We start from the raw sequence: 22,185 nt of genomic DNA, 5'->3' as shown, positions 1-22,185 counted from the left end.
GAGCCTGAAAGAAAGATGAAGAGAGATTCTTTACAAGGGATGGAGGAACAGGACACAGGGAATGGCTTCCCAGTGCCAGAGGGCAGGGATGGATGGGATATTGGGAAGGAATTGTTCCCTGGGAGGGTGGGCAGGCCCTGGCACAGGGTGCCCAGAGCAGCTGGGGCTGCCCCTGCATCCCTGGCAGTGCCCAAGGCCAGGCTGGACATTGGGGCTTGGAGCAGCCTGGGACAGTGGAACATGTCCCTGCCCGTGGCAGGGGTTTGGAACTGGATAATCTTTAAGGTCCCTTCCAACCCAAACCTTTCTGTAATTCTATGATTATTTGCTCTCCTAAAATCATGGCTACTCATCACGTAATAAGAAATGGCTGCCAGACAGCCAGAAAAGATCCTTGCTTAGAGATCTGTTCCTTGACAGTGAAGGAATGAGGCTACATGAGAAGGAAAGCAGAACACAAAATTAGGGGCTGACACCTTTCCTCCCTGGACCATGTAATTAATATCATTGGGTTTTAAAGCATTACAGAGAGAGCTGAAACCAGCCCTCACTTGTACAGATGCAGGCAGTGAGTTCTGTACTATGGGAATCACCCCAATGCTCAGACTGGCAATGGGAGCATTCTCTTCATTCTTGGAAAGACCAGCTAATGGCATACACTCAGCTGGACAGGGACACAGGAAGATTTGTTTTCTCTGCTCTTTTGCTGCTGAAGAAATATACTGCCATTAATTTGGTGGCAATTACAGGCCACCAAAGCACTGAGGAGCAGGGAGGGTTTATAAGGAAAAAGCTGTTTTCAGAAGAGGTTGGTGCATTCGCCTTCTCAGTTGCATTTTGATATAGTTTGGTTTGGAAATTGATGCACCTCTACGGAAAATCCATACGTGAAGCAGAAACAAGGAAATTATTCAGGACAGGACTATTTGATTGCACTGCAAGAGAACAAGTAAGCGCTGCTGAATGGAAATGTGAGTCATGAACAAACCACCCTGAGCATCGCCAGGCCTGACGATGTCAAAAAACAAAAACAATAAAAGAGAACAGAAGAAAAGAACAATCTCATATCGTTGCATCTGGAACAGGCATGTTTGTAAATGGTTTTCACTTCTAATTTAGATATAAAGGACCAGAAAAAAGAACATCACAATACTTGTGGAGGGTGAAAATGGCAATGTAGCTGTTGTGTAAATGCTGTGTCCAGAGTTTTGGGATATGAACTGGAGGTGTTGTGACTCCCCATAGAATGATATATTACTGATAAGGTTTTCCCTGTCATAATAGAAAATATCCAGTGAAACCATTCAAAATACAATCTGAACAATTTCATGGGGTGCAATAGGATGTGATGATTTAATGTGATGTGGTAGGAGCAAGGAAGGATCCTGTGTGGGATAACTGTCTGCCCTTGACAACTCAGAACACAGACATCCCTTTCTGGAATGGAAAACGGGATCACAAACCAGTTTTTAATTAATTACCTTTTACCTTCACATTTACAATCTCTAACAAAAAACTCTTTTGAGTTCTCTTTTTCTCCCTCATGCACAGCAGCACACGTGCATGCTGCTGTAATATGCAAAATCCTTTTCCTACTAAAACCAACTACAGAGGTTCCTCACAGCGAACAATTGTGCAGATGATGGAATGGGTATTTTCCTTGGTATTTTTAAAATACCCTCAATAGGTTTCAAAGCAACACTGCAGGTAGTCTCATGCTGGTTTGCTATAAAAGATATGCTAGAAGTGATTTGTGGTAGATATGTCTAATGTAAACTAAATGAGCCACAGGAAATGGGCCAAGTAGCCCTGGACAGAGTCACTGGGAGACAGCTGAGTCACACTGCCTTGTTCTAACAGAGAGTCCATAACTTTGCCCAGAAGCTTGAAACCACTAACTTATCCCCATATTTTCTTTCCCCTTTCTCTTTCAGCATTACAGGCTTTGCCTACCCTGTTTGAGCCTTAGCACACTCTTGCATTAACACTTTCTTTTGGATCTTGAGGAGGTAGGAGACAGGTGAGGTACACACTTTCCAACAGAATTTCAGTAGTGGACTAAATAAATAATGAAAATTTACTTGTTCACTGAAAATTCTCAGCTCCAGAAGCAATAGACTGACTGTGGAGGCAGGGAGTAAAGTCTGACTCTGTATAAAACACAGGTCTCCCCAGGATATGCTGTGGGCCAAAAGCTCAGCCTTCCTGCTGAGACTGGAGATGTTTCTGTTAACCACAAGCCTTGCTTCTCCTACAGATAACTCTGTTTCCTTAGCTACAGTCTGGTATCTATTCAGTAGTGAGGGTTTAACTGAAAATGGGTATAATCAGCATGGGGATGTTTTGCTTACGCTTTTGCCCAAACTGTTTTATAACCCAATGTGTCACCACTGTGCTGCTCAGGCTTTTCCACAGGATGCCTCTTTTTATTCTTTGCTTTCTAAGCCTCTCTAAGCTTTTCTGGATAGGTCATTACAATGCCATCATTCCATGCCATCAGTGCCAGTGGGATGTGATTGAGTGTCTGCAGGGAGGGCTCCGAGCAGGGCCCGGGCTCTGCTCCAGGGCCCAGCAATGGCACCAGAGCACCGGGCAGGGCCTGAGCCCAGCAATTGCCCTGCCCAGGAGGCAGAACTGCTGCCCTGGGCAGTGCCCAGCCCTGAGCACATTGGCCACAGAGGCTCTGGGCTCTCCTCCCTGGGGCTGTTGCAGAGCTGTGTGCACACAGTGCTGTGCCTGTGCTCCGCGATGGCCCTGCTGGAGCAGGGAGGTGCCACCAGGTGCCCTCTGTGCTCCCTGCAGCCTGAGCCATCCTGGGATTCCTGTGATGATAACCACTACTGGTGGTTCTCTGGACACGGCTCCCAGCTGGATGCATCCTTGGCTGCAAACTTCACGCTCCCACTTGTTTTTTACACAGCTGCTTATTTCTACCTGGTCTTGCTGGTAGAGTGTTAAAAGCAGTTGGACTCTGAGGAGGCTCAGGGTGTCTTTATCACTCCACAAGTCCCTGACAGGAGGGGGCAGCCGGGGGGGTCGGGCTCTGCTGCCAGGGAACAGGGACAGGACAAGGGGAAACGGCCTCAGGCTGGGCCAGGGGAGGCTCAGCTTGGACAGCAGCAGGAATTTCTGCATGGAAAGGGTGCTCAGGCCTTGGCAGGGGCTGCCCAGGGAGCTGTGGAGTGCCCATGCCTGGAGGTGCCCAAGGAAGGGCTGGAGGTGGCACTCAGTGCTCTGGGCTGGGGACAAGGACTGCCCTGGGCATCGGGCACAGCTTGGACTCGATGGGCTGGGAGGGCTTTTCCAGCCTCAGGGATCCTGGGATTCTGTGGTTCAATGATCTATGTGTGTCCCTTCCAACTCAAGAGATTCTATGATGCTACGGAAAAACCCACACACTCCACGCTGCCAACCCCTGCAGTGCCACCTGCAATCCCTTCTCAACATCACTACCTTACTTTGAGTGCAATCCAACTGCTTTTAGCAAAAAAAGAGCCAAAAACAGCTGTGAAAGACCCTTCTTGGCTTTGGTCACCCATGTTAGAGGACAAAGCAAGTTCTGAGGGGAGCTGCGGCTCCCAGTAGTGTTCCTGGTTGGGGATGAATTTCTGCCATGAAGAAGCAACAAGGAAGAGAGTGTACTGACTTTTTACAAATCTAACTAAGACAGAGCTTCTCTAATGATGGAGATACGCACATCATAGCTGACGTTTTCACAGAGCTCTGAGAAACAGAGATAGCTTTAATGTTGACTTCCACATCCCACTTGCCCTGTTCCCAGCACGGCCTAGGTCCAGGATTTTGGTTGAAGTGGTCTTAATATCTAGCTAATATAAATGCTAATTAGATTAATTTGATGAATAAAACATGGTAGGGATTTGTTAGCAAGTTTCTGCTATCGCTTTATGTCAACAGGTAGATTTTCTACAACACAACTCCAAGGGACAGAAGCACATTCTGTTTCCAGTTGAACACGGTGCACTTTTGGTAATAGTAAGCCTTAGATTTGATAATACATTGCACAACTGCAGAGAAAAAAAGAAGAGCAATTTTAAATTTTTCAGATCTAGCACATCTTGGACACGGACCACCAAGAAAAAGGTTAGGTTGTCCTGAGCCCATCTGCTTCACGGGGTTTATATACAGAGAAAGACAACGTACCTTGTCTCTGCCTCTCTTTCCCTACTGCAGTCGATCCAGTTATTCTGCCTATACAGAGGAATTAAACTCCTGTCTGAGTGGGTATTGACTTTTTTGTTTTTACTGAGCTCCGTGAAGCCAGTGAGGCTCCATAGAAGCAAAGCAGATGCAAAAATAGGTCAGACAGCTCATGGCTCCCCTCAGGGCTCCCGCCAGCGCCTCGCCTGGACACGAGTGACTGGAGAAGCCGAGAACGGTCGAGTGAAGCTGTGATGGAGCGGGTGAAGCCCTGAGGGGACTGGAGAAGCCGAGAGCGGTCGGGTGAAGCTGTGATGGAGCGGGTGAAGCAGTGAGTGGACTAGAAAAACCGTGAGAAGCCGCGCTGAGGCGGTCAAAGCCGTGAAGGGACGGGCGAAGCCGTGAGGGGACGGGCGGAGCCGGGCTGGGGCGGTCCCTGGGGCGGCCGAAGCCGTGAAGAGGCGGCCACGCTCCGCCTCTTCCTGCGGTCGCCGCGCAGTGGCAGCCATGGCGCCTCGCGGGGGAAGCGCTCTCCTCGTGCTGCTCCTCGTCCTGCCGCCGGCGAGTGCGGGGCTGAGCGGCTACTTCGGCACCAAGTCCCGCTACGAGGAGGTGAACCCGTACCTGGTGCGCGACCCGCTGTCGCTGGGTCCCGAGGCGGGCAGGTCGCTGCCCGCCTCCTGCGCCCCGCTGCAGCTCCGCGCCGTGCTCCGGCACGGCACCCGCTACCCCACGGCCGGGCAGGTCCGCCGGCTGGGCGAGCTGCACGCCCGGCTGCTCCGCCGGCCCGCGGGGACCGCCGCCTGCCCCACCGCCGCCGCCCTGGCCGCCTGGCCCATGTGGTACGAGGAGAGCCTGGACGGGCGGCTGGCGCCGCAGGGCCGGCGCGACATGGAGCAGCTGGCCCGGCGCATGGCCGCCCGCTTCCCCGCGCTCTTCGCCGCCCGCCGCCGCCTGGCGCTGGCCAGCAGCTCCAAGCACCGCTGTCTGCAGAGCGCGGCCGCCTTCCGCCGCGGGCTCGGGCCCACCCTCGACTTCGGCGGCGACGGTGAGTGCGCGACACCCCCCCCTTCCCTGGGGGAGTCCCAGCTCTCCCAAGACGATGGGGGATTCCCGTGCCCTCCCTGAGGGAGCGCCCAGTGCTCGCTGGGAGGCTGGGGGAGTCCCACAGCCTACCTGAGGGATTCGAGTTCCTTCCCTGCAGGTCCTGCACCCTCCGGGTGGGAGCCTCATGATCTCTCTGAGGGACTGGGAGAGTCTCACACCTGCCCTGAGAAAGCCCCCTTTGTTTGCTTAGGGGCTGCAGAAGCCCCGTGAGGTGTTCCACACCCTCCCTGAGGGACTCCTGTGTCCTCCCTGAGGGACTGGGGCAGCCCCTGGCCTTCCCCTAAGGGATTCCCGGCTCTCTTAAAGGGGATGGGGGTGCCTGAGGGATTCCTCTGCTCTCAAAGAGGGGCTGGCAGAGTCCCGCGCCCACTCTCAGGGAGCTCTATTCCTCCCTGAGGGCCTGGGAGAGCCTTGATCTCCCCCAGGGGCTGGGGTACTCCTATGCCCTTCGTGAGTGGCTGGGGGAGTCCCATATCCCCATATCCTCCCTGAGGGAGCTCCTGATGCTCCCAGAGGGGCTGGGGGTGCCCGCTGCCCTCCCTGTGGCTGAGAGAAGCCATGAGAGCAGTCCCCCATCCCCCATGCCCAGGTTGAGGGGGACCCTGAATCCCTGTGGGAGCACAGCTGTACAGTTGTAGGCAGACTGTCTCTTGGAGGGTGTCGTGGTGGCCACATGCTGGTACCCCTGGGGATGGTGGTGCTCCCCCTGATGCCCACGTTTGCTTTCAGAGGTGGAGGTTGAAGTGAACGACTCCCTGATGCGGTTCTTTGATCACTGCGCCAAGTTTGTGGCCCTGGTGGAGGAGAATGACGCGGCCATGTGCCAGGTGAACGCCTTCAAAGAGGGGCCCGAGATGAAGAAAGTCCTGGAGAAGGTCGCCAGTGCCTTGTGTTTGCCGGTGGAGGAGCTAAATGCAGGTAAGGAATTCCTCTTACAGGTGGCTTCGGCTCCAGGCCTGGCCAAGAACAACTTCCAAGACATGTAGTTATGCAGAGTAGGTAATTTAAAGTGGCTGTGAATTGGAGTTGCAGTCTTTAATTAAGTGCATGGGACTGTAAGTCTGTGTTGGTGTTGCAGTAATGAATGATTGTTGGTTAGTGGTCAGAAGAAAAAGATGTTTGAAAACATATTTCCTGTAGATGAAATCAGCTTTACCTGGTTTTGGAGGGATTTGAGTGTTTTAATTTTGCTTTCTGGAGCAGGTGTAGCTTTTGTGGAACCTGTTACAGCTCAAGCAAATAAATGACCTCAGGAGAAGCAGTCCTGTATGTCTGTGTTATAACTCACTTGTCCAGAAGTGCTGGGGTTCCCTCTGTGGTCAAGTAGTGGGGAAACCCCCCCAAAATAAGTGCTGCTGTTGGGATTGCAGCTCACGCTCAGCTGCTGATGTGGAGGGGGAGTTATCCAAGACCTCACACCTTCCCTGTGTTGACTCTTCTGTCCTGTGTGGCTGCACCAGCAGCTGACACCTATAACACATCAGCAGATGGGCAGCATTTAATGTGAAGTGCTCTTGTTTTCCCCTTGTAATGATTAATGTGAAGAGCTTGCAGCCCAAAATCCGGATTTTGTGCAATAATTCTGTTAAACTGCATATTTTTGGTGCTTGGCCTTTGTCCTGCCAATTACCTATTGGATTTCGTTGTTTGCATTGCCAAACAGTAATTGCAGTCCATTTTAGAGGTAAATTGAGAGGAAGTTGCTGCTTGTGTAGCAGTGGTTTATCTCTTGCTTGTTTGTTGGATTAATTGCAGATCTTGTTCAAGTGGCTTTTCTCACCTGCTCATACGAGCTGGCTATAAAAAATGTGACCTCCCCATGGTGTTCACTCTTCAGTGAAGAAGATGCCAAGGTACGTGGGACTTGGAGCAGCCTGGTCTAGTGGAAGGTGTCCCTGCCTGTGGCAGGGGGTTTGGAATGAGATGATCTTAAGTGGCCTTCCAACCCAAACCATTCTGTAACGTGTGTTTTTCACATGATAGAATCACATGATAAAACCCACTCCAGGGTACATCAAATGAGGTCTTCTAGGGCCTCTGAGACTCTGTTTTGTTTTGAGGACTATCAGATCTCTAAACCAGATAAATGCCTGTTAATAAAACCCAGTAGAACCCAGATTAATGAGAGAAATGTTTGTTCATCTTCTTTCAAAATTGTTTGGTGTAACTTTTGATGTTCAGTAAGGCTCCTCCAAGGCTCGTAAGGAAATTTGCAGCCCTGGAAAAAGAGGAGACCTTTGCCTAGGTAGGTGTTTGGCTACAGGGTGGGCAGTTAGGAGTAAGTGGTGTCCTCTCTATAAGAGAATCAGGATCACCATGGGCATCTGCTGAGACCTGCCCTGTTCAGTGTCCTTATAAATAACTCAGCAGAGAGGTGGGAAAAGACTTTGATGCCAGGAATTGTCAGGAAAGGAACAAAGAACAAGGAGAGCACCGTGTGCTCTTGAATAATTCCAAGGCACAGTTCTGTCTGAGATGTGTGCACTTCTCTGGAACGTGAAACCAGACAAGCTCAGCTAAAGATGTGGGATGGATTCTATGGGAAGAATGATGAGCCAAAGACAAAATCAGAAGTGCTAAAAAAGCAGTGGATAATGGTTGTCTTGTGATGTGCAGCACTTCACCTGACTGTGAGCGTAGCCAGATGCTGAATTTGGTGGCTCTTTGGTCTGAGCTGTTGTCTGGTTTTATGCTGAAGTGGTTTTGACTGGAGCCTTGATGCTTGGGGTTGTTTTTGTGTCATTGCTTCAGGCTGTGGGCTTTTTGTTTTCCCTTGGTGCAATAATAAAAACCTGTGAGCTCTGACTTTAGGTGCTGGAATACCTGAATGACCTGAAGCAATACTGGAAGAGAGGATATGGCTATGACATCAACAGTCGCTCCAGCTGCATTTTATTCCAAGATATCTTCCAGCATTTGGACAAAGCAGTGGAAGAGAGCAAAAGGTAAATCAAAAGGTTTCAGTGCTTTGGTACGAGCTTTCTGTGATCAATCCTGAGCTGGATTTCATGTGAATAGGAGTTCAGTACTTAACTTCCAAACCTGGCAACATTAGGAGAGCTGGAGCTTGAATTTTAACGGGGAGAAATACAATTTTTACTGGAGCAGTGTTACTTTAAAGAGTATATTTTGTTACTTTCATTGATGCTTTTGTGCTCAGCTGGAGTATTTCCATCTTTTAACTTGCTAATCCACACAGGCCTTCGGGGGACAGCCAGCCACTGTTTGATAGTGGTGTTCTCTTCCTGCACAGTTTGAGAGGAGACATTGAGTTAAAACAATGAGCTTTTTTTGTTTAAAATGTCGTTGTTAAACGGTTTTTGCTTAAATGTTAATTTACAACCTGCGTGCACTTTCCGTATGTAAAGTGAGCAGTTACAAATTCGTAGTTAATAATCAGTCACGTTAATTAATAACTTAGCAGATGAGCATGGAAATTTTATAGAAGTACAGGATATCAAGGATAGGGCCATAAGACTGTATAATGGAATGGAGTGATCCATTTTGTTCCCTTTTAATGTCGTTTCCTCTTCGAGCAGTGACAGCCTTGCAGTCCTTACATTACACGCACTAGTAGCCAGCTGTGTGTCTCAACTGCGTATAAAACATCCCTGTAAGTTTAATAATAACAGTTAAAAAAAACCTGAAAGCTGTAATTGGAAGGAGGAGGTACAGATGGAGGTTTCTGGTTTATTTGGAGCTGAATCAGCAGTTGCTAAATTGAGAGGTGGGAAGAGCAGGTGTCAGAGGCAGAGCTCCCAAAAAACTGGTAACTTCGTGTCTTTCAGCATTGGCTGTGGAAGTTCACTTGCAATCCCTGGGGCTCTCGTGTTGTTTTGCCATCACAGAGGGAAGCAGGCAGTGAGTGTAAAGGATCAGGACCCTAAATCTTGCAAAATTCCAAGCTGGATGCAAGCAGTGTTCAGGATGAGCGTCATCCTAAACAGGAACCGGAGAGCTGAGGTAGCAGAGTGCCACAGGAATGTGTTACTCCCTTCCACAACGGAAGGTGGCAGTCGTAAAGCACTGGAGACCTGGGAATAAACTGGGTTGGGTAACCTGGAGAGGATGTGGGAATCTAGCAGGGCCACTGTCTTGGAACAGCTTGTCCCTCTTGGAATCTAGGGAGCGGAGGTGCAGCTAATCCTGTTTCATCTAGGGAGAGAGATTTATCTCTTTCATCTATGGAGAGAGACATCCTGTGGCAGTGTACAAGTACAAATGAAAACAAGAAAACATACAGATAAAAAGATATGCCAGTCTCTTCTTTCTTTGTATGGTGATGGTCAACTTTAAGGCAACAGGTTAAATATTTTTGCAGCATTTTCAGAAAATGACCTTTCGTGATGATGAAATATCTTTCAGTGGAATGTTGTTTCAATTTAATAGTGTTTAGCATTGATAACTGACTGCTTGCTCTAAAAACTCTAAAAAGAGCAAGAAATTTACTTCCAGGGCATTACCTTTGCTCCATGATCTCTTTTCCTTTTGGAAAGCTTAGATCGGGCTATCCAGAATTAGAAAGGGAAGCACTTCTGTTCTGGGAAGAAGCTGAAGGATCTGGATTGTCTGTTCTGCTCCAGACTTGGCAGTGGAGAGCAGTGTTGCCAAAGCTGTGTTTTTGTAGCACACTTTATGCATTTATGTTCAATAGCTTTGTTCTGTTTTCATTCCCAGTTACAGTGAAATTAAAAAGAGAAAACCTGTTTCTTCCATGAGGTGGTTGTTGCCCTTGCAATCTGCCCACTGAACTTAGTTGCCTTATAAAAGCTTGTTTTATTTCTTTGGTGGAAAACCCCTCCCGCTGATTAGTCTATCCTTAAGAATATGATGAAGGTGGTAATAAATACCTCTTGCTAATTAGTCCCACCTTCAACTTGCAGTGCAGAATTTCAGATGTTTTAGGATCTTTCATCATGTGAATTCCAGTATAACTCTGTGGTTTAAACTAGCAATAGTCTCTTCTGGGTAGGTCTTGCTGTACAGCAAGATGGTGTTAAAAGCTGTAAAAGGGATTTTCACTCTGTGATTGCTTTTGGCAACTGCCCCATCCAGAGAGCTGGTGGAAAGGTGGAATTTCTATTCAGGAACTTGGGTCTGATGCAGGATTTGCCAGTAGTTGTACTAATGACCACCTCCTGTTAGCACAATGCATGGGCCCTGTTCTTCTGCAGCCCAGTAGCAATAAAGTATCAATGTCTAATAAAGGTTAATTCTTTAGTAGAAACCAGCCCAGTGGACCTTTCAGGACCACCACATTCCTCCATACCTCTTTTCCAGTCTGGAAGGAAGTGTCATGATCACATTTCTAGGGAGAGGCTGGGGGCTGGGACTCTTTCTTCCATACACATTTTCTTAGTTACAAAAATATAATGAAATGTATCACAAGAGATGTATATGAAATGAAAGCATTTTCGCTTAGGAGATAAACTTTGGTTAAAAGTTTCACTTGTTCCACATCAAACCCATATGATTTGCTGTGCTGAAATGGCATAGTTGGGCAGTTGTCTTATGTCTTCACAATTATAAAGTGCTTTATGGACTAAGAATTGTGGTTTTTCTGTCTGCCTGCTAGGGATAGAAAATAGCCAGAGCAGCTAGTGGAGAATTACTTTTCACTGCTGATTTTCCCAGCAGTTTAATGAACAGTATTCTGCCCACAGAAACTCAGTGTGTTGATGAGAAATCCAGGCCTTTTGGAACTTAATGCAATATGAAGCTGCTCATCTGATTTTAAAAACCTTTGCAGCTGCACACTTGGGCACACTTTAAGCATGTTCACTAAAGCTGTTTTAGACTCTTCATTTTTTTCCTTCTAGCTTCAAGTATTTAACATTTCCTGCTGGTGAAAGAATATGAAATACCTGTTACTGCTTGTACTGTCCAAATGGGTTGCCATAAGGCTCTGGAAACTGGGAGGGTGCTTTGTGCAGCCATCTCAGTATTTACAGTGTGTATTGATAATACCAGCCTAGCTGCCCATATGCATTGCAGAATATTTGGTGGTGGTTTCCTCTGAGAGGGTAAATGGATCCAAGGTATTAAAAAAAAAAAAAAAAGATTTATTTGAATTTGAATATGGTTCCAGATGAAGTGAAGGTGATCTTCGTGAGTTATACCACAAAGGTGTACAGTAAACAGACTAATTTGGCAGTGACCAATACTGGTTTATTGGTAGCTTTTATTGTCCCATATAATTTGCCTTCCTCTTTGCAGGTCACTTCCCAACACAATTGGTAACCTTTCAGGAGTCATTTACCACTGTGCCCTAATTGCTCCTTCCAAATCTGTGACTCAGTACAAAGGAATATAATGGGTGATCTAAAACCACTCTGCAGTTCAAAACTCTTTTTATTGTATGTACAAAGGGAACTAAGCAAAAAGCTTCTATGCATGCAGTAGCAATGAAATAATTAGATTGAAAATCCCCTTTTGCTCAGGTTCAAAATGTTCAGTCAGTTTGTTTATTAAAACCCCTTCACTGCTGCCGTGGTGACTTTGATTAATAAACAGCCAATGTCTCAGTCAGCAGCTCTGTATCATAGTATATGGTTGGCTTTGATTGCTCCATCTTTCAAAGGTAGGACTTCTGACAAGATTGAAGGGAGCTTCTGGGGAAGCCAGAGGTGTGAAGTTCTCCACAGCTCCTTGTGGCACACTCAGCAGCATCTCTGTGTCTGCTTTTCTGAAGTGTGTGTATTTGCTGACTTCTCTCAGAGAGCTGGGCAGCCCAGGGGCTCTCCCCGGGGAATGTGGCTGTTCATCTGTCTGCCCAGAACTAGAGATTTAAAGTTTCTTGTGCCTTTCAGACTCCCCAGCATGTCCTTAATCTAACATTAATTAGTTACTACATGCTTGCTCAGGATTGATCTGAAAAAGTATCTCAGCAACTTTTATAGAGTCATACCCTTTTATGTGAGAGTGAAAAACCCAAATGAAACAGTACCTAGGCAAGTAACAGGCAAATGAACTGGTCTGACCGGTGTCCACCTTGGGCAGGAAGGGTTTGACAAGTGGCATGGCCCTCTTGGTTTGGTTTTGGCTCGTTGTGATGGATCAACATTGAGCATCAGCCTGGTGCTCCTGCAAATCTCTGAGGTTTGAAACAATGGGAGAGGTGGGATCAGCCAGGAAAGAGCCTTTGGAAGTGCAGCAGCTCTGCAGTGAAACACAAGGAAGCCTAATTAGCTCTGAGTGATTAAGTGTTGCAGGACTAGATAAGAGCCTTTTAATCAGGCTTTTTAATGAGTTTTGTGTAGTCCAGTCAGCTTTTCAAGTCTGCTTTTGTCATGAGTGAGCTTGTTCCTTGTTGCAACAGAAGAAAAATTTTATCTTGTCAGTATTAGTGGTGGCGTTTTGTTGTGTTGGCGCTGATTCTGGGAATAATTGGCTGTCTTCTCCTCTACTATTCATGGTGAAAATTTTGACATATAAGGACTTAATACTATTTGACAGATTTTTTTTTTTTTAAAACTTTTTTTATTTTTCTTCCCACTGGTGATAATCCTCTGAGCATCACCACTGTTAAATATTTCTGCTGCCCTGAGTCCTACCACTGCTGCTCACCACTCCCTGATCTCTGCTGCTTCCTGGTATGTTTAGAGTTTGTCCAGCTTTTTTTTTTTTTTTTTTTTTTCAATAAATCACAGGGGGAAGTGAGAAGGATGAAGAATTCATCCCATAGTTGAAAACAGGTTTTGGAGTCCTGTGACCTGGCTTTTTTATTAGGGAGGAAAGGCATAGCATGTAGTCTAAGCATGCTTGTTAAACAGGTGTTAAAGCTTACCTTCTTTGCAGTTGTTGGAGGGATTTTTACATGAGCTTTGAAGGTTGGCCAGTTGAGCTTTGCAGCAGGAAATGTTTCTTCTTATCCCACTATTTCCTGGGGTTTGGGTTATTTCTAACTGAAAGACCAATCAGTGCTTAGGAAATAAATTTTGGTTTAAAGAAAGTTCACTTTTTCCATATGGAGAATGAACTGTCAGTAGTCCTGGGAAGAGTAGGAATGATCTGCTCTTGAGGATGGGTGAGCTGATGCAGAAGATTGAGTTAAACCCAAATCTTGAGATGCAGGAGAACTAGAATTTGCCTGGATAATAAATCCCACATCTGTGCTTCTCCACGATGGGTTTTTTTTTCCCCATGGTGAGACTTGGCTTCTGGCTTGTGCTACTGAATTGTTCAATACTTTCTTCATTTTCATCTGTAGGAAGATTTATTTAAAAGGTAAAAAAAAAAAAATCTGTAAAACCCCAGTGTGGGCAGTTCAGGAGCTGGCACATCTCTCCAAGGAACCCTGCTTGTGCTCTGCCTACTGAGAGCCCCTTCAGCTCATTTGAAAGTGCCCCATGAGATGAATATGAAACCAATCCCTTCCAAACAAGCTCCTCATATTTTATGGCAGAGTTTTATGCACAGTCCCTTCATTTCCCTTCAAAGATGGGAATGAGGTTTACTCAGTGGGCTTTCCCAAGCCATATACTAGTAAATAAAAGGGAGGGGGAAAAGGGGATTGAAATATCATTAGCAATTGCCAGAGTACGATGTTGAGAACTTTGATGCTTCCAACAAGATGCTGAGTCATTGATCAACTGTGAGGCAAATTGAGTGGCAACATCAAGCCTGCCACTTAATATTTTATTAGCCTGTGCTACTGTTTATCAGTGTTTTGTTGCTTGTTCTGGCTTTATCAGAAATGCAGGGGCAATGGTAACCTTTGCCTGTGTGTATTCTCTGAAGAGCTAATTTGTCATCATTTTCCCCACAATCAAAAATATTGCTGTTGGACCTTGATGGCCATTTTGATTGTCACTGCTGGATGATAGGAAACCACATCTGAGCTGGAGTCCTGACCCTGGAGACTGAACAGGGAGTGCTGGAGCAGTCTGGGAAATCACCAGTATCACCAGGCATGCTATGTTAAAAAGGCTGTGGAGAACTCAGGATTGTGTTGTATCAGGAAACAGTTTTAATCCTCATTAAACTAATCCAGTGGGATAGCTCTGAGTGGGAGAGGTTTGTTTTGCCTCCCAAGGCTGTTTGGCCTGTTGGCATGAGGACCTCATGAGACTAAAGCAGGTGAAGGAAAAACTCAATTCAGACTGAGAATGAGTATCTTGTTTAGTCCTTCTTTTGTCACTTCTTCCCTTGTTCTTAAAAACTTGCCTGTGCTGTAGTTTGTTTCCTGCTTTGCAAACATATGCCTCACTGGTTTTTTTATGATTTAGTTTTTGCTATATCTTTTGTGATTTCCTTGTTTCAACATTCCTACTTGGCATCAACTGAAAAGTAAAGCCAAACTTTGCTTAAAGCCAGCATTGATAGCCAGAATGTTAATTTTTTTTTTTTTTTTTGTCTTAGCATTTCTGAGGCCTTTTTGGAGTGGTGGGATGTGAAATCCATTCCCTGTGGAGTCAGTAATGCCTGTGTAGGGTTGTTTTGGAGATTCTAGCAGCATATTTCTATTTCCAGCTTTGTTCTTACTTAACACAGACCACCATGCAGCTGGGACGGCATGAAAGTACAAATAATTAAATAAGGGAAGAATTTAAAAAGTAGCTCTGGGAGAGAATCAGAATTCCAGGCCAGTCTTGTAGAAATAATGCTCCAGACTAGTACTGCTGAGCACCTTGATACACCTGGGAAGTGTTAGGATGGCCCTTGAAAAGGAAAGCATTCCTCTTGGAGCTCTTGGCAGGGATCAGCAAATACTAAATAAGGTGATCTGGTAGCCACAGTCATGATTTCCAAACATCTTTCTCAACAGGTTTCCTTATCTAAAGAAGTCAAGCAGATGGGGTTAAGGCAGAATGTCCTTACACAGGGAAAAAAATTGATGAAATTACAAGAAATGGAGGGTAGGGACAACGGATCAATTTTCCCTAGCAGAGATAGAGCTGGAGCAATCTGGCCTGCTCAGAATGTTGTAAATGACGCAGGAAAAGGAGGTGACAAGTTCAGTGGCATTGCAAATGTGGCGGTTTTAATCAAGATAAATAAGATGAAGTGTTTCTACTGGGAAGATTGTAAAAGGGCCTGGTGAGACTGGGCTGGAAAACTGCAGAGCTGTCAAGTAATCCACATGAGGGAAAAACGATCTCCTTATCACCTGTTGTATTGAATGTGGGAGGACTCAAACTCAGGAGCTGAGTTACGAGGTTGTTGTAGCTGTCCGGAGATATCTCAAACTTCAGACGTATGGGGCTTGGAGCAGCCTGATCCATGGAAGGTGTCCCTGACATGGCAGGGGGTTGGAATGAGATGATCTTTAAGGTTCCTTCCAATCCAAACCATTCTGTGACTCCATGTTGGATATCAGGAATTAAGCAGAGAGTTCATGGGTATAGCATGGATTTATGATGTAGCTTATGGTTCTTGAGTATTGTGCATTCTAACACTCTGATCTAAAGGGATATAGCTCATGTGAAAAATTGTGGAAGGACTAAGGTAGGATTTCTCAGCTTGGGAAGAACACTGCTGGAAAGCTGTGAGTAGAACAAAGAGGATTAAATGGGACTTGGCATCTACAAATAGAAAAAAATGAAGATCAGTGCACGAAGCTGTGCAACTCCTTGCCACAGGATGTTGTGTGTGCTGGAAACTCACGTGGATTTAAGGAGGGATTTGGCAAAGGAATGATTCATTACCTAGAAGCCACCTCTGGCCCAGCAGACTTCTGAGCTGCAGATTGCAGGAGATCAAAGGAACGGCCTTCTGTCTCCTTCCATAGACATCTGTGTCTTGCTGCTCTGACAGGAGGGATGTGAATGTGTCCTAAAACCTAAAAATACTTCCCTGCAGGTGTGTGTGGACAGGAAGGATACACATCAGCTGCTCAAATGGACAAGAGAGGGAAGGGAAGAGAAAGGGATTCAAGGATCCAAAAGCTTTACGATTTTAAAATGAGTGGAGGGGTCATAAATAGCAAGGGGAGAACATGGGCAGGAACACTGATTTTGGAGGAGCTGGAAGAGCGTGGTGAATGTAAAGCTCTTGGTGCAGCAAAGGCATAGGTGGAAAAAAAATACTCTGTCCTCCATAGAGAACCTTTCTGTGGTTTGAGTGCTGCTTCTTTTGAACGGAAAACAGAGGCAGGGTTTGGATATATTTTTCAAGGGATGTTTTGCCTAAGGGGAGAGTCTGAGGAGTGGAGTCAGAAGGGCTCAGGTTCACCAGGAGCACGGTACAAGGTGTGTGTCAGACTCCAAAAACACCATGGCTGCGCTGAGCTGGTAGGGCCCATCCTGGCCCAGCACTGAATTCCTGCTGAGCTGATCAAAGTTCCAGTCCACAGGCAAGTCTCCCCGTTAACCATTTTTTCCATTGCTTTGGATTGGAGGGGGGGAAATCTCTCCTTTTGAGACCAATCAAGATGTGTCTCCTGAAAGCTAAACCTGTATTTACCTGTGCTAGATCAAGTGACCTGGGCCACTTGGAAATGGTCCCCAAAAGCCATCATCCTTCTCTGGAGCAAGGGTCAGATTTTCCTTTTGGCTGGTGTTTCCTGGCACAGCAAGCCAGTTCTTATCTCCCCTTTGGCTGAGCAGTGTGTAACCTTTTGTTACATAAAACCTTTTGTTACATAAACTGTCCTCACTCATGCTACGAGTCAGTGGCTTGATTTACTGACCTGTTACTGAGGGAGCATCATCTCCTTCTGGACTGCTTGGTGTCCTCAGGAATTAGCATTAGCACTATTCCTGCTGGTCACTTGGACTGGTAAACTGGGGAGGGACAACTGTTCTCCTGCATCACTGGATCACTGTCTTCAGACTAAATTTGGTAAATGCTGCTGATGATTTGAAGGAGACTCTCTCACATCCAGTGAGGGGCTTGAGCTCTGTTCCCTGCCCTGGACACGCTCCAGCCCCTCCAGGGCTCTCTGGCCAGGAGGGCCCAGAACTGGACACAGCCCTGAGGTCCCTCAGCAGGGCCAGCACAGGGGACAGGCCCTGCCCTGGGCCTGTGGCCACCCCATGGCTGGCCCAGCCCAGCAGCCATTGGCCTCGTGCCCCCCTGGGCTCCCCCTCGTGCCCCTCTGGCACAGCACCCTCAGGGCCTTTCCTGATGGGCCTTTTCCAGCCCCTCTGCCCCAGCCTGGAGCTGCAGGGCTTGGGATGACCCCAGGGCAGGACCCTGCACTTGGCCTTGCTGAATCTCACTGCATTGGCCTGGGATCGATACCTGGACAAAGTTCAGGAAGCTGCATTTAAAATGTCTGTACCAGACTGAAATTCCCAAAGAGGTTTTACTCAGGAGTAACACAAGTTCAAGGTGTCCTTTGGCCATGGCCGCTGTGCAGTGTGTTGCTGTTTTGTTTTAAAGCACAGGCTCTTGCTCATCCCTTCACCTTTTTTTCTTTTGTAGCTCCAAACCCATTTCTTCGCCTTTGATTGTCCAAGTTGGGCACGCAGAGACCCTCCAGCCCCTGCTTGCCCTGATGGGTTACTTCAAAGATGATGAGCCTCTCCTGGCCAACAACTACGCCTGGCACACGCAGCGGAAATTCCGCAGCGGCCGCATTGTGCCTTACGCAGCCAACCTGGTGTTCGTGCTCTACCACTGCGACCACGTGAACGCCTCCCAGGAGGAGTACCAGGTGCAGCTGCTGCTCAATGAGAAACTGCTGTCCTTCCATCACTCCAACGAGACCATCTCCACCTACGTGGACCTCAAGGACTACTACAAGGACATCCTGGAAAACTGCCACTTCAAAGAGGAGTGCGAATTGCCCAAAGTCAACATCACTGCTGTGGATGAGCTGTGAGGGAGTGAACAGAGCGGGCCTTCTTCATGTTGGTCTGGGTTCAGTTCCACAGGCATTGGGAACAAGCACTTTGGATGATTTGCTGCTGCTGTGTAGACTTTCTAACCTTGCAAATTTGGGAGGCTGTCTCAGCTCAGTGCACAGGTTCTCTGTTGCATAAGGAGAGCTGCAAAAACAACTGTCACAGGGAAGTTGTAACGAATGTGTGATGCAAGACACAAGTACCTGTGGGTTTATATGTACTAATAAGCTGATTTCATTGGCCAGTGCTGTTATGAATGGGCCATAGATGGATTTAAGACCTGGGGCAGCTTCTATTTTATTGGATCCGAAGGTGGTTGGATTGATTCAGTACTGCTTTGTGCTGCCTGTGTTTCTAGCTGCTGTTTTCCTGTGCCACGCATGAAATACTTCAAACCTTTTTTTGATCCTTTTCCCAAGCTTCTAGAAGGGAGAGGGTACATAGCTCTTCTCTACAGCTGCACAACTTCTGCCTGGACAGCACCATTTCTATTCTGGGCATTTTAAAGCAGGAGGAGTTCCTGCATGCATCACCTGCTTGAAAAGGGGCAAGGAATTAAAAGTCTTACAGTCATCATCAACCCATCCTGCGTAGCATGTTAGTCTCCAGGGTAAGTACATTATCTTTCAAAAGAAGTAGGAGAAAAAGAGAAAATAGTGAGGGTGTGGGAAGTCACCACTCTTCTTTAAGGTGCTTTGGGACATGCAGCAGTTGTTCTCTAAGTGCTCTGGGGTGTCCTTTCACTAACACCATCCATTTCTGGTGTTATTTGGGCCGGGGCATTCAAGTTAGCCTGTGCCATGGCTCTGACAGTTTTCCTACCAGCTCTGGCTGGAAAGCACCTCTGATGTCTCCAGCCTCCTGCTTGCAATGGAATTGTTGCTGACTCTAAATCCAGGTTTTTGAACTGTATAAAGATTGGGCTGAGACTTGACTTTTGCTAACTTTAAGGTACCAAACAAGCTGCTCCTTATGTAGGCCTTACACATTTGATGTGCCACCTTGCTTTTGAAATGCAGCTGGTTTTAAAGAGGTGAATGGCATAGAAGGGCTGGTGATCTTTTAAAGCAACTGCACTTTAAGTAGGTTCCCTTATGCCTGAAAGCTGCAAAGTATTTTAGAGCTCTGCAGTGTGACAGGAAAAGGAGAACTGCAGATAACTGACAAGAAATGTCTGAATTAAGTGAGATTAAAAATTCCTTCATCACCTGCAAGGGAATGGCTGTTTGACCAAGTTGCCCCAAAGCAGATTAGGGTATGGATTTATGGTGCTGGTAGCTCTTGAAGTGTGCACTCTCACCCTCTAATGAGTGTTCAGAGCTCACCCTGTAAAGTGGGGTCTAATTTGCTGTGTTTTCTGGGCAGGAGGGGGAGGGTTGGAATAAGTGATTACCACAGCATAGCCCGCAGCAGTTGAGGGTATAAATGTCTATAGTGCACCTGGTAAGTCCTTTTTGTAGGCTCACCCCCAGAAATAGGAACTTCACTGCTACAAAAACAGGAGAAAGCAAGCCAAACTCCAAGTTGAGGAGTTACACTTAGTGTGTGATTTTTTTAAAAAGACTTTTTCTGGGGACTCAGCCTTTTGTCACTTTTTTTCTTCTTAATATGCCTTGTATAAAAGCACTTCAGGTTTACATACCTGTAAGTTAAGGAGCAACTGATCACCTGCTTTTTGCTGTTGTTCTCCGAGTTAAGGGAATTCCCTACCTGTGGTTGTGGGGCCGTGTTTCATTAGTGCACTCCTTGCTGCAGGGACCAAGAGATCACTGAAGATACCGACTCAAATATTTCCGCACTTGCCTGTGTTAAATCTGCAGCTCTTTCTGAAGCTGGGGAAATGGTTAGGGAGGAGTTCAGTGCTGCAACGACCAGAGGAATATAGGTCAGGATAATTGTCAGCCCCTGCATATGACTACTGCTCAATCACCTTTACATGTCTCCTTTTTCACATGATCCTACCTTCAGACTAAGTCAACTGATGGTGATGATTGTGACAGATCCCAGTTAGGAACTTTATTGCAACATTTGAGTCAGGCTACAGAGAAATGAGCCTTTGTTCAAAGGCAGTCAAGTTTGAAAATAGCAGATACAAGAGTGAGAAAATCCACCTTTGAACAAATATTTTTTTCTGTGAGTCAGTAATGATTCATGAGAAAGGATGAAAGCCTGACTATGGGAGATGAATGGAGGATTCTGTTGTCAGTTCAGCAAGACTGATTTTAAGACATCGTATTTGTTAAAAGATACATCCTTCTTCCTTATGGAGGGACGAATACATTGCACTTGACCGCTTTTTTGATTGTGTGCCAGATGAGGTGCAGGAACCAAAAAATTCCTTGTATTGTGGAGTACCCTTTGTTTGTGTATTAGCAGGTTGATTGTATGGTTAAATTCTGTGGGGGATTCCTCAGAGCCTGTTCCCTCATACCCCCAGTGTAACAGATCTCTCTTCAGTGGCTGTCAGCAATTAACTGGAAAGGAAAATGTGCTGTTGGGGCTCCGATCTGTGTTTAGAGGATGCTCTGACTCACTCCTTTGGCAGAGTTAGAGGCTCAGTGTGGAAACTGCACCATTGTAGCACTACTGAAGTGTTGGGACGTGTAAGTACTCCAGGCACTTACTCTGGTTCTGAGCACTGGGGAGGTGACTTCGCTTTTATCCTTTTATCTAATAAACATAGGCATTTGTTTAGATACTTAAAAAAAGGAACCTAAAATGGATCAAAAAACTTCTCCAAAGTTGGGCACTAGCTCAGTATGCAGTGTTTGATCTGGCTGCCACATTCCCACATCCTGCAAAAGTCCTGCAAGACAAATAATGCTTTCTCCTCCTTCCTGTGGCTCTGGAGGCCTCATCTCAGCCATCTGTCAAGGACTCTTTGCAACCTTTCTGAAACTGGAAGCTTTCACTGATGGAAAATACCAACAGTGCTCTCAGATGCTGGCCTTCAATACCTGTGAAGTACATTTTAATTTGTTAAATGGTTAATCTTTCTGGCAAGTGAATTTTTTCTGTCTAGTAAGAGCTGCTGCTGTTCTGGTTAGTGTGGAGCTGTCAAATGCAGATTTGTAATGATCCTGGTACTAACTGGATGAATTTGGAGAACTTGTGGATTTTTAGTGCTGTGAAATAAAACTGCACACTTTGTTCATCTCTGTTTTCTGAGCAGCAATAAGGACATGGTCTTTGGTATCATGGTTGTGTTTTGCTTCAAAATACACTTGGGAGGTTGCTGTTACTTGTGTTGGTGTCTGATTATTTTAAGGCATCAGATTTCTCAGTGGGTAATAGAAAATGCCTTAATTAGGTTTTTACTCTCACATTTTGAGGGGACTAAAGGTTTGCTCTTGTTTCCAGGAACCCTGCTATAAAAAGCAGCAACAATTTTCTGACAAGGTTTTTGTAGATGCAGAGGGGGTGTGGTGGTGGGGATGGTGTCTTCGATTAAGGGCTGGTTTTGCATTTTCTGTGCAGATGTATTAGTCTGTAAGACAGCTGGAAATGGAAAACAATAAAGGATGTTTTGTCTGAAATGGGGGAAAAGCCCCCCAGACTGTACAGTCACAGGCAAAGGAGTGAAATTAAGTCACCACATAGAGGCTTTGGGGGAGGAACATGATCACCACCATCCATCTCCTCCTCGCCCTGTTTTTTGGGTCTATAATACATTAAAGAGTTTTTTCTTGTCTAACTTTTCAAAAGGAAGTTAGTATTAACAGGTGCTGCTGAGGCAGGACTAATGGCTTATCTTTAAATTGTTAAGTTCTTGCTTTCCTGGGCTTTAAATGACAGCTTCTCTTCTGACCTGACCGGCCTGGAGTGAAGGTCTCGTGCCCTGCGGAGGGTGGTCAGGCAGGACCCTGAGAAGAAGCGTCACAGTCGAGTGCCAGTGCCTCGGTGTGCCCACCGTGTCCCCAGGGAGAGTCGGAACGCTCCTTCCTGCCACCCTTCCCGCTCCCCCGGATGCGCTGTCCCAGGGCCGGCTGCCCGTGCATGGCCGCAGTGTCAGCAGCTGGGGAGGCTGCCCTTGGCCCTGTGTGCAGGGCCTTGCTTTGTTTCAGAGTCCTGCCTGTGCTTTCTGTTGCTTTGCCTGCTGGGGGTGTGGGTTGCATTTTGGCTTTGACACGCT

General features: G+C 46.6%; 2 protein-coding genes across 3 annotated transcripts in view; both read left to right on the top strand.

Moving 5' to 3' along the window:
* The first annotated feature begins 4,632 nt into the window (after positions 1-4,632).
* On the top strand, positions 4,633-21,294 carry MINPP1 (multiple inositol-polyphosphate phosphatase 1). The gene is made up of 5 exons (XM_032115797.1): positions 4,633-5,206; positions 5,995-6,183; positions 7,021-7,118; positions 8,077-8,210; positions 17,632-21,294. The coding sequence occupies exons 1-5, from the start codon at positions 4,666-4,668 to the stop codon at positions 18,029-18,031; spliced, it is 1,362 nt and encodes a 453-aa protein (XP_031971688.1). The 5' UTR covers positions 4,633-4,665; the 3' UTR covers positions 18,032-21,294.
* Positions 18,577-22,185, top strand: part of PAPSS2 (3'-phosphoadenosine 5'-phosphosulfate synthase 2) — a 41,872-nt gene continuing 38,263 nt past the window's right edge. Inside the window, exon 1 of one of the 2 annotated variants that reach the window (XM_032115796.1) lies at positions 18,577-18,663. Coding sequence is in view for 1 of the 2 variants with exons in the window: in XM_032115794.1 (XP_031971685.1) it covers positions 18,649-18,663 (15 nt within the window). In the remaining variant the exon portion in view is untranslated. The remainder of the gene's footprint in view (positions 18,664-22,185) is intronic. The other variant, XM_032115794.1, reaches the window with a different exon arrangement.

The sequence above is a fragment of the Corvus moneduloides genome, chromosome 8 (assembly GCF_009650955.1).
Source record: "Corvus moneduloides isolate bCorMon1 chromosome 8, bCorMon1.pri, whole genome shotgun sequence".
In the NCBI taxonomy this organism is placed as follows: Eukaryota; Metazoa; Chordata; class Aves; order Passeriformes; family Corvidae; genus Corvus; species Corvus moneduloides.
Note: the sequence above shows the minus strand (reverse complement) of the source record. Positions and strands in the feature narration are given on the sequence as shown.

What these genes read in the sequence shown, in the direction of transcription:
- MINPP1 (XM_032115797.1), top strand. Translation starts at nt 4,666, where the DNA reads ATGGCGCCTCGCGGGGGAAGCGCTCTCCTCGTGCTGCTCCTCGTCCTG. An exon ending in GGTGGAGGAGCTAAATGCAG is followed by an intron (nt 6,184 to 7,020) that starts GTAAGGAATTCC and finishes GATTAATTGCAG; the next exon opens with ATCTTGTTCAAGTGGCTTTT. An exon ending in GCAGTGGAAGAGAGCAAAAG is followed by an intron (nt 8,211 to 17,631) that starts GTAAATCAAAAG and finishes TTTCTTTTGTAG; the next exon opens with CTCCAAACCCATTTCTTCGC.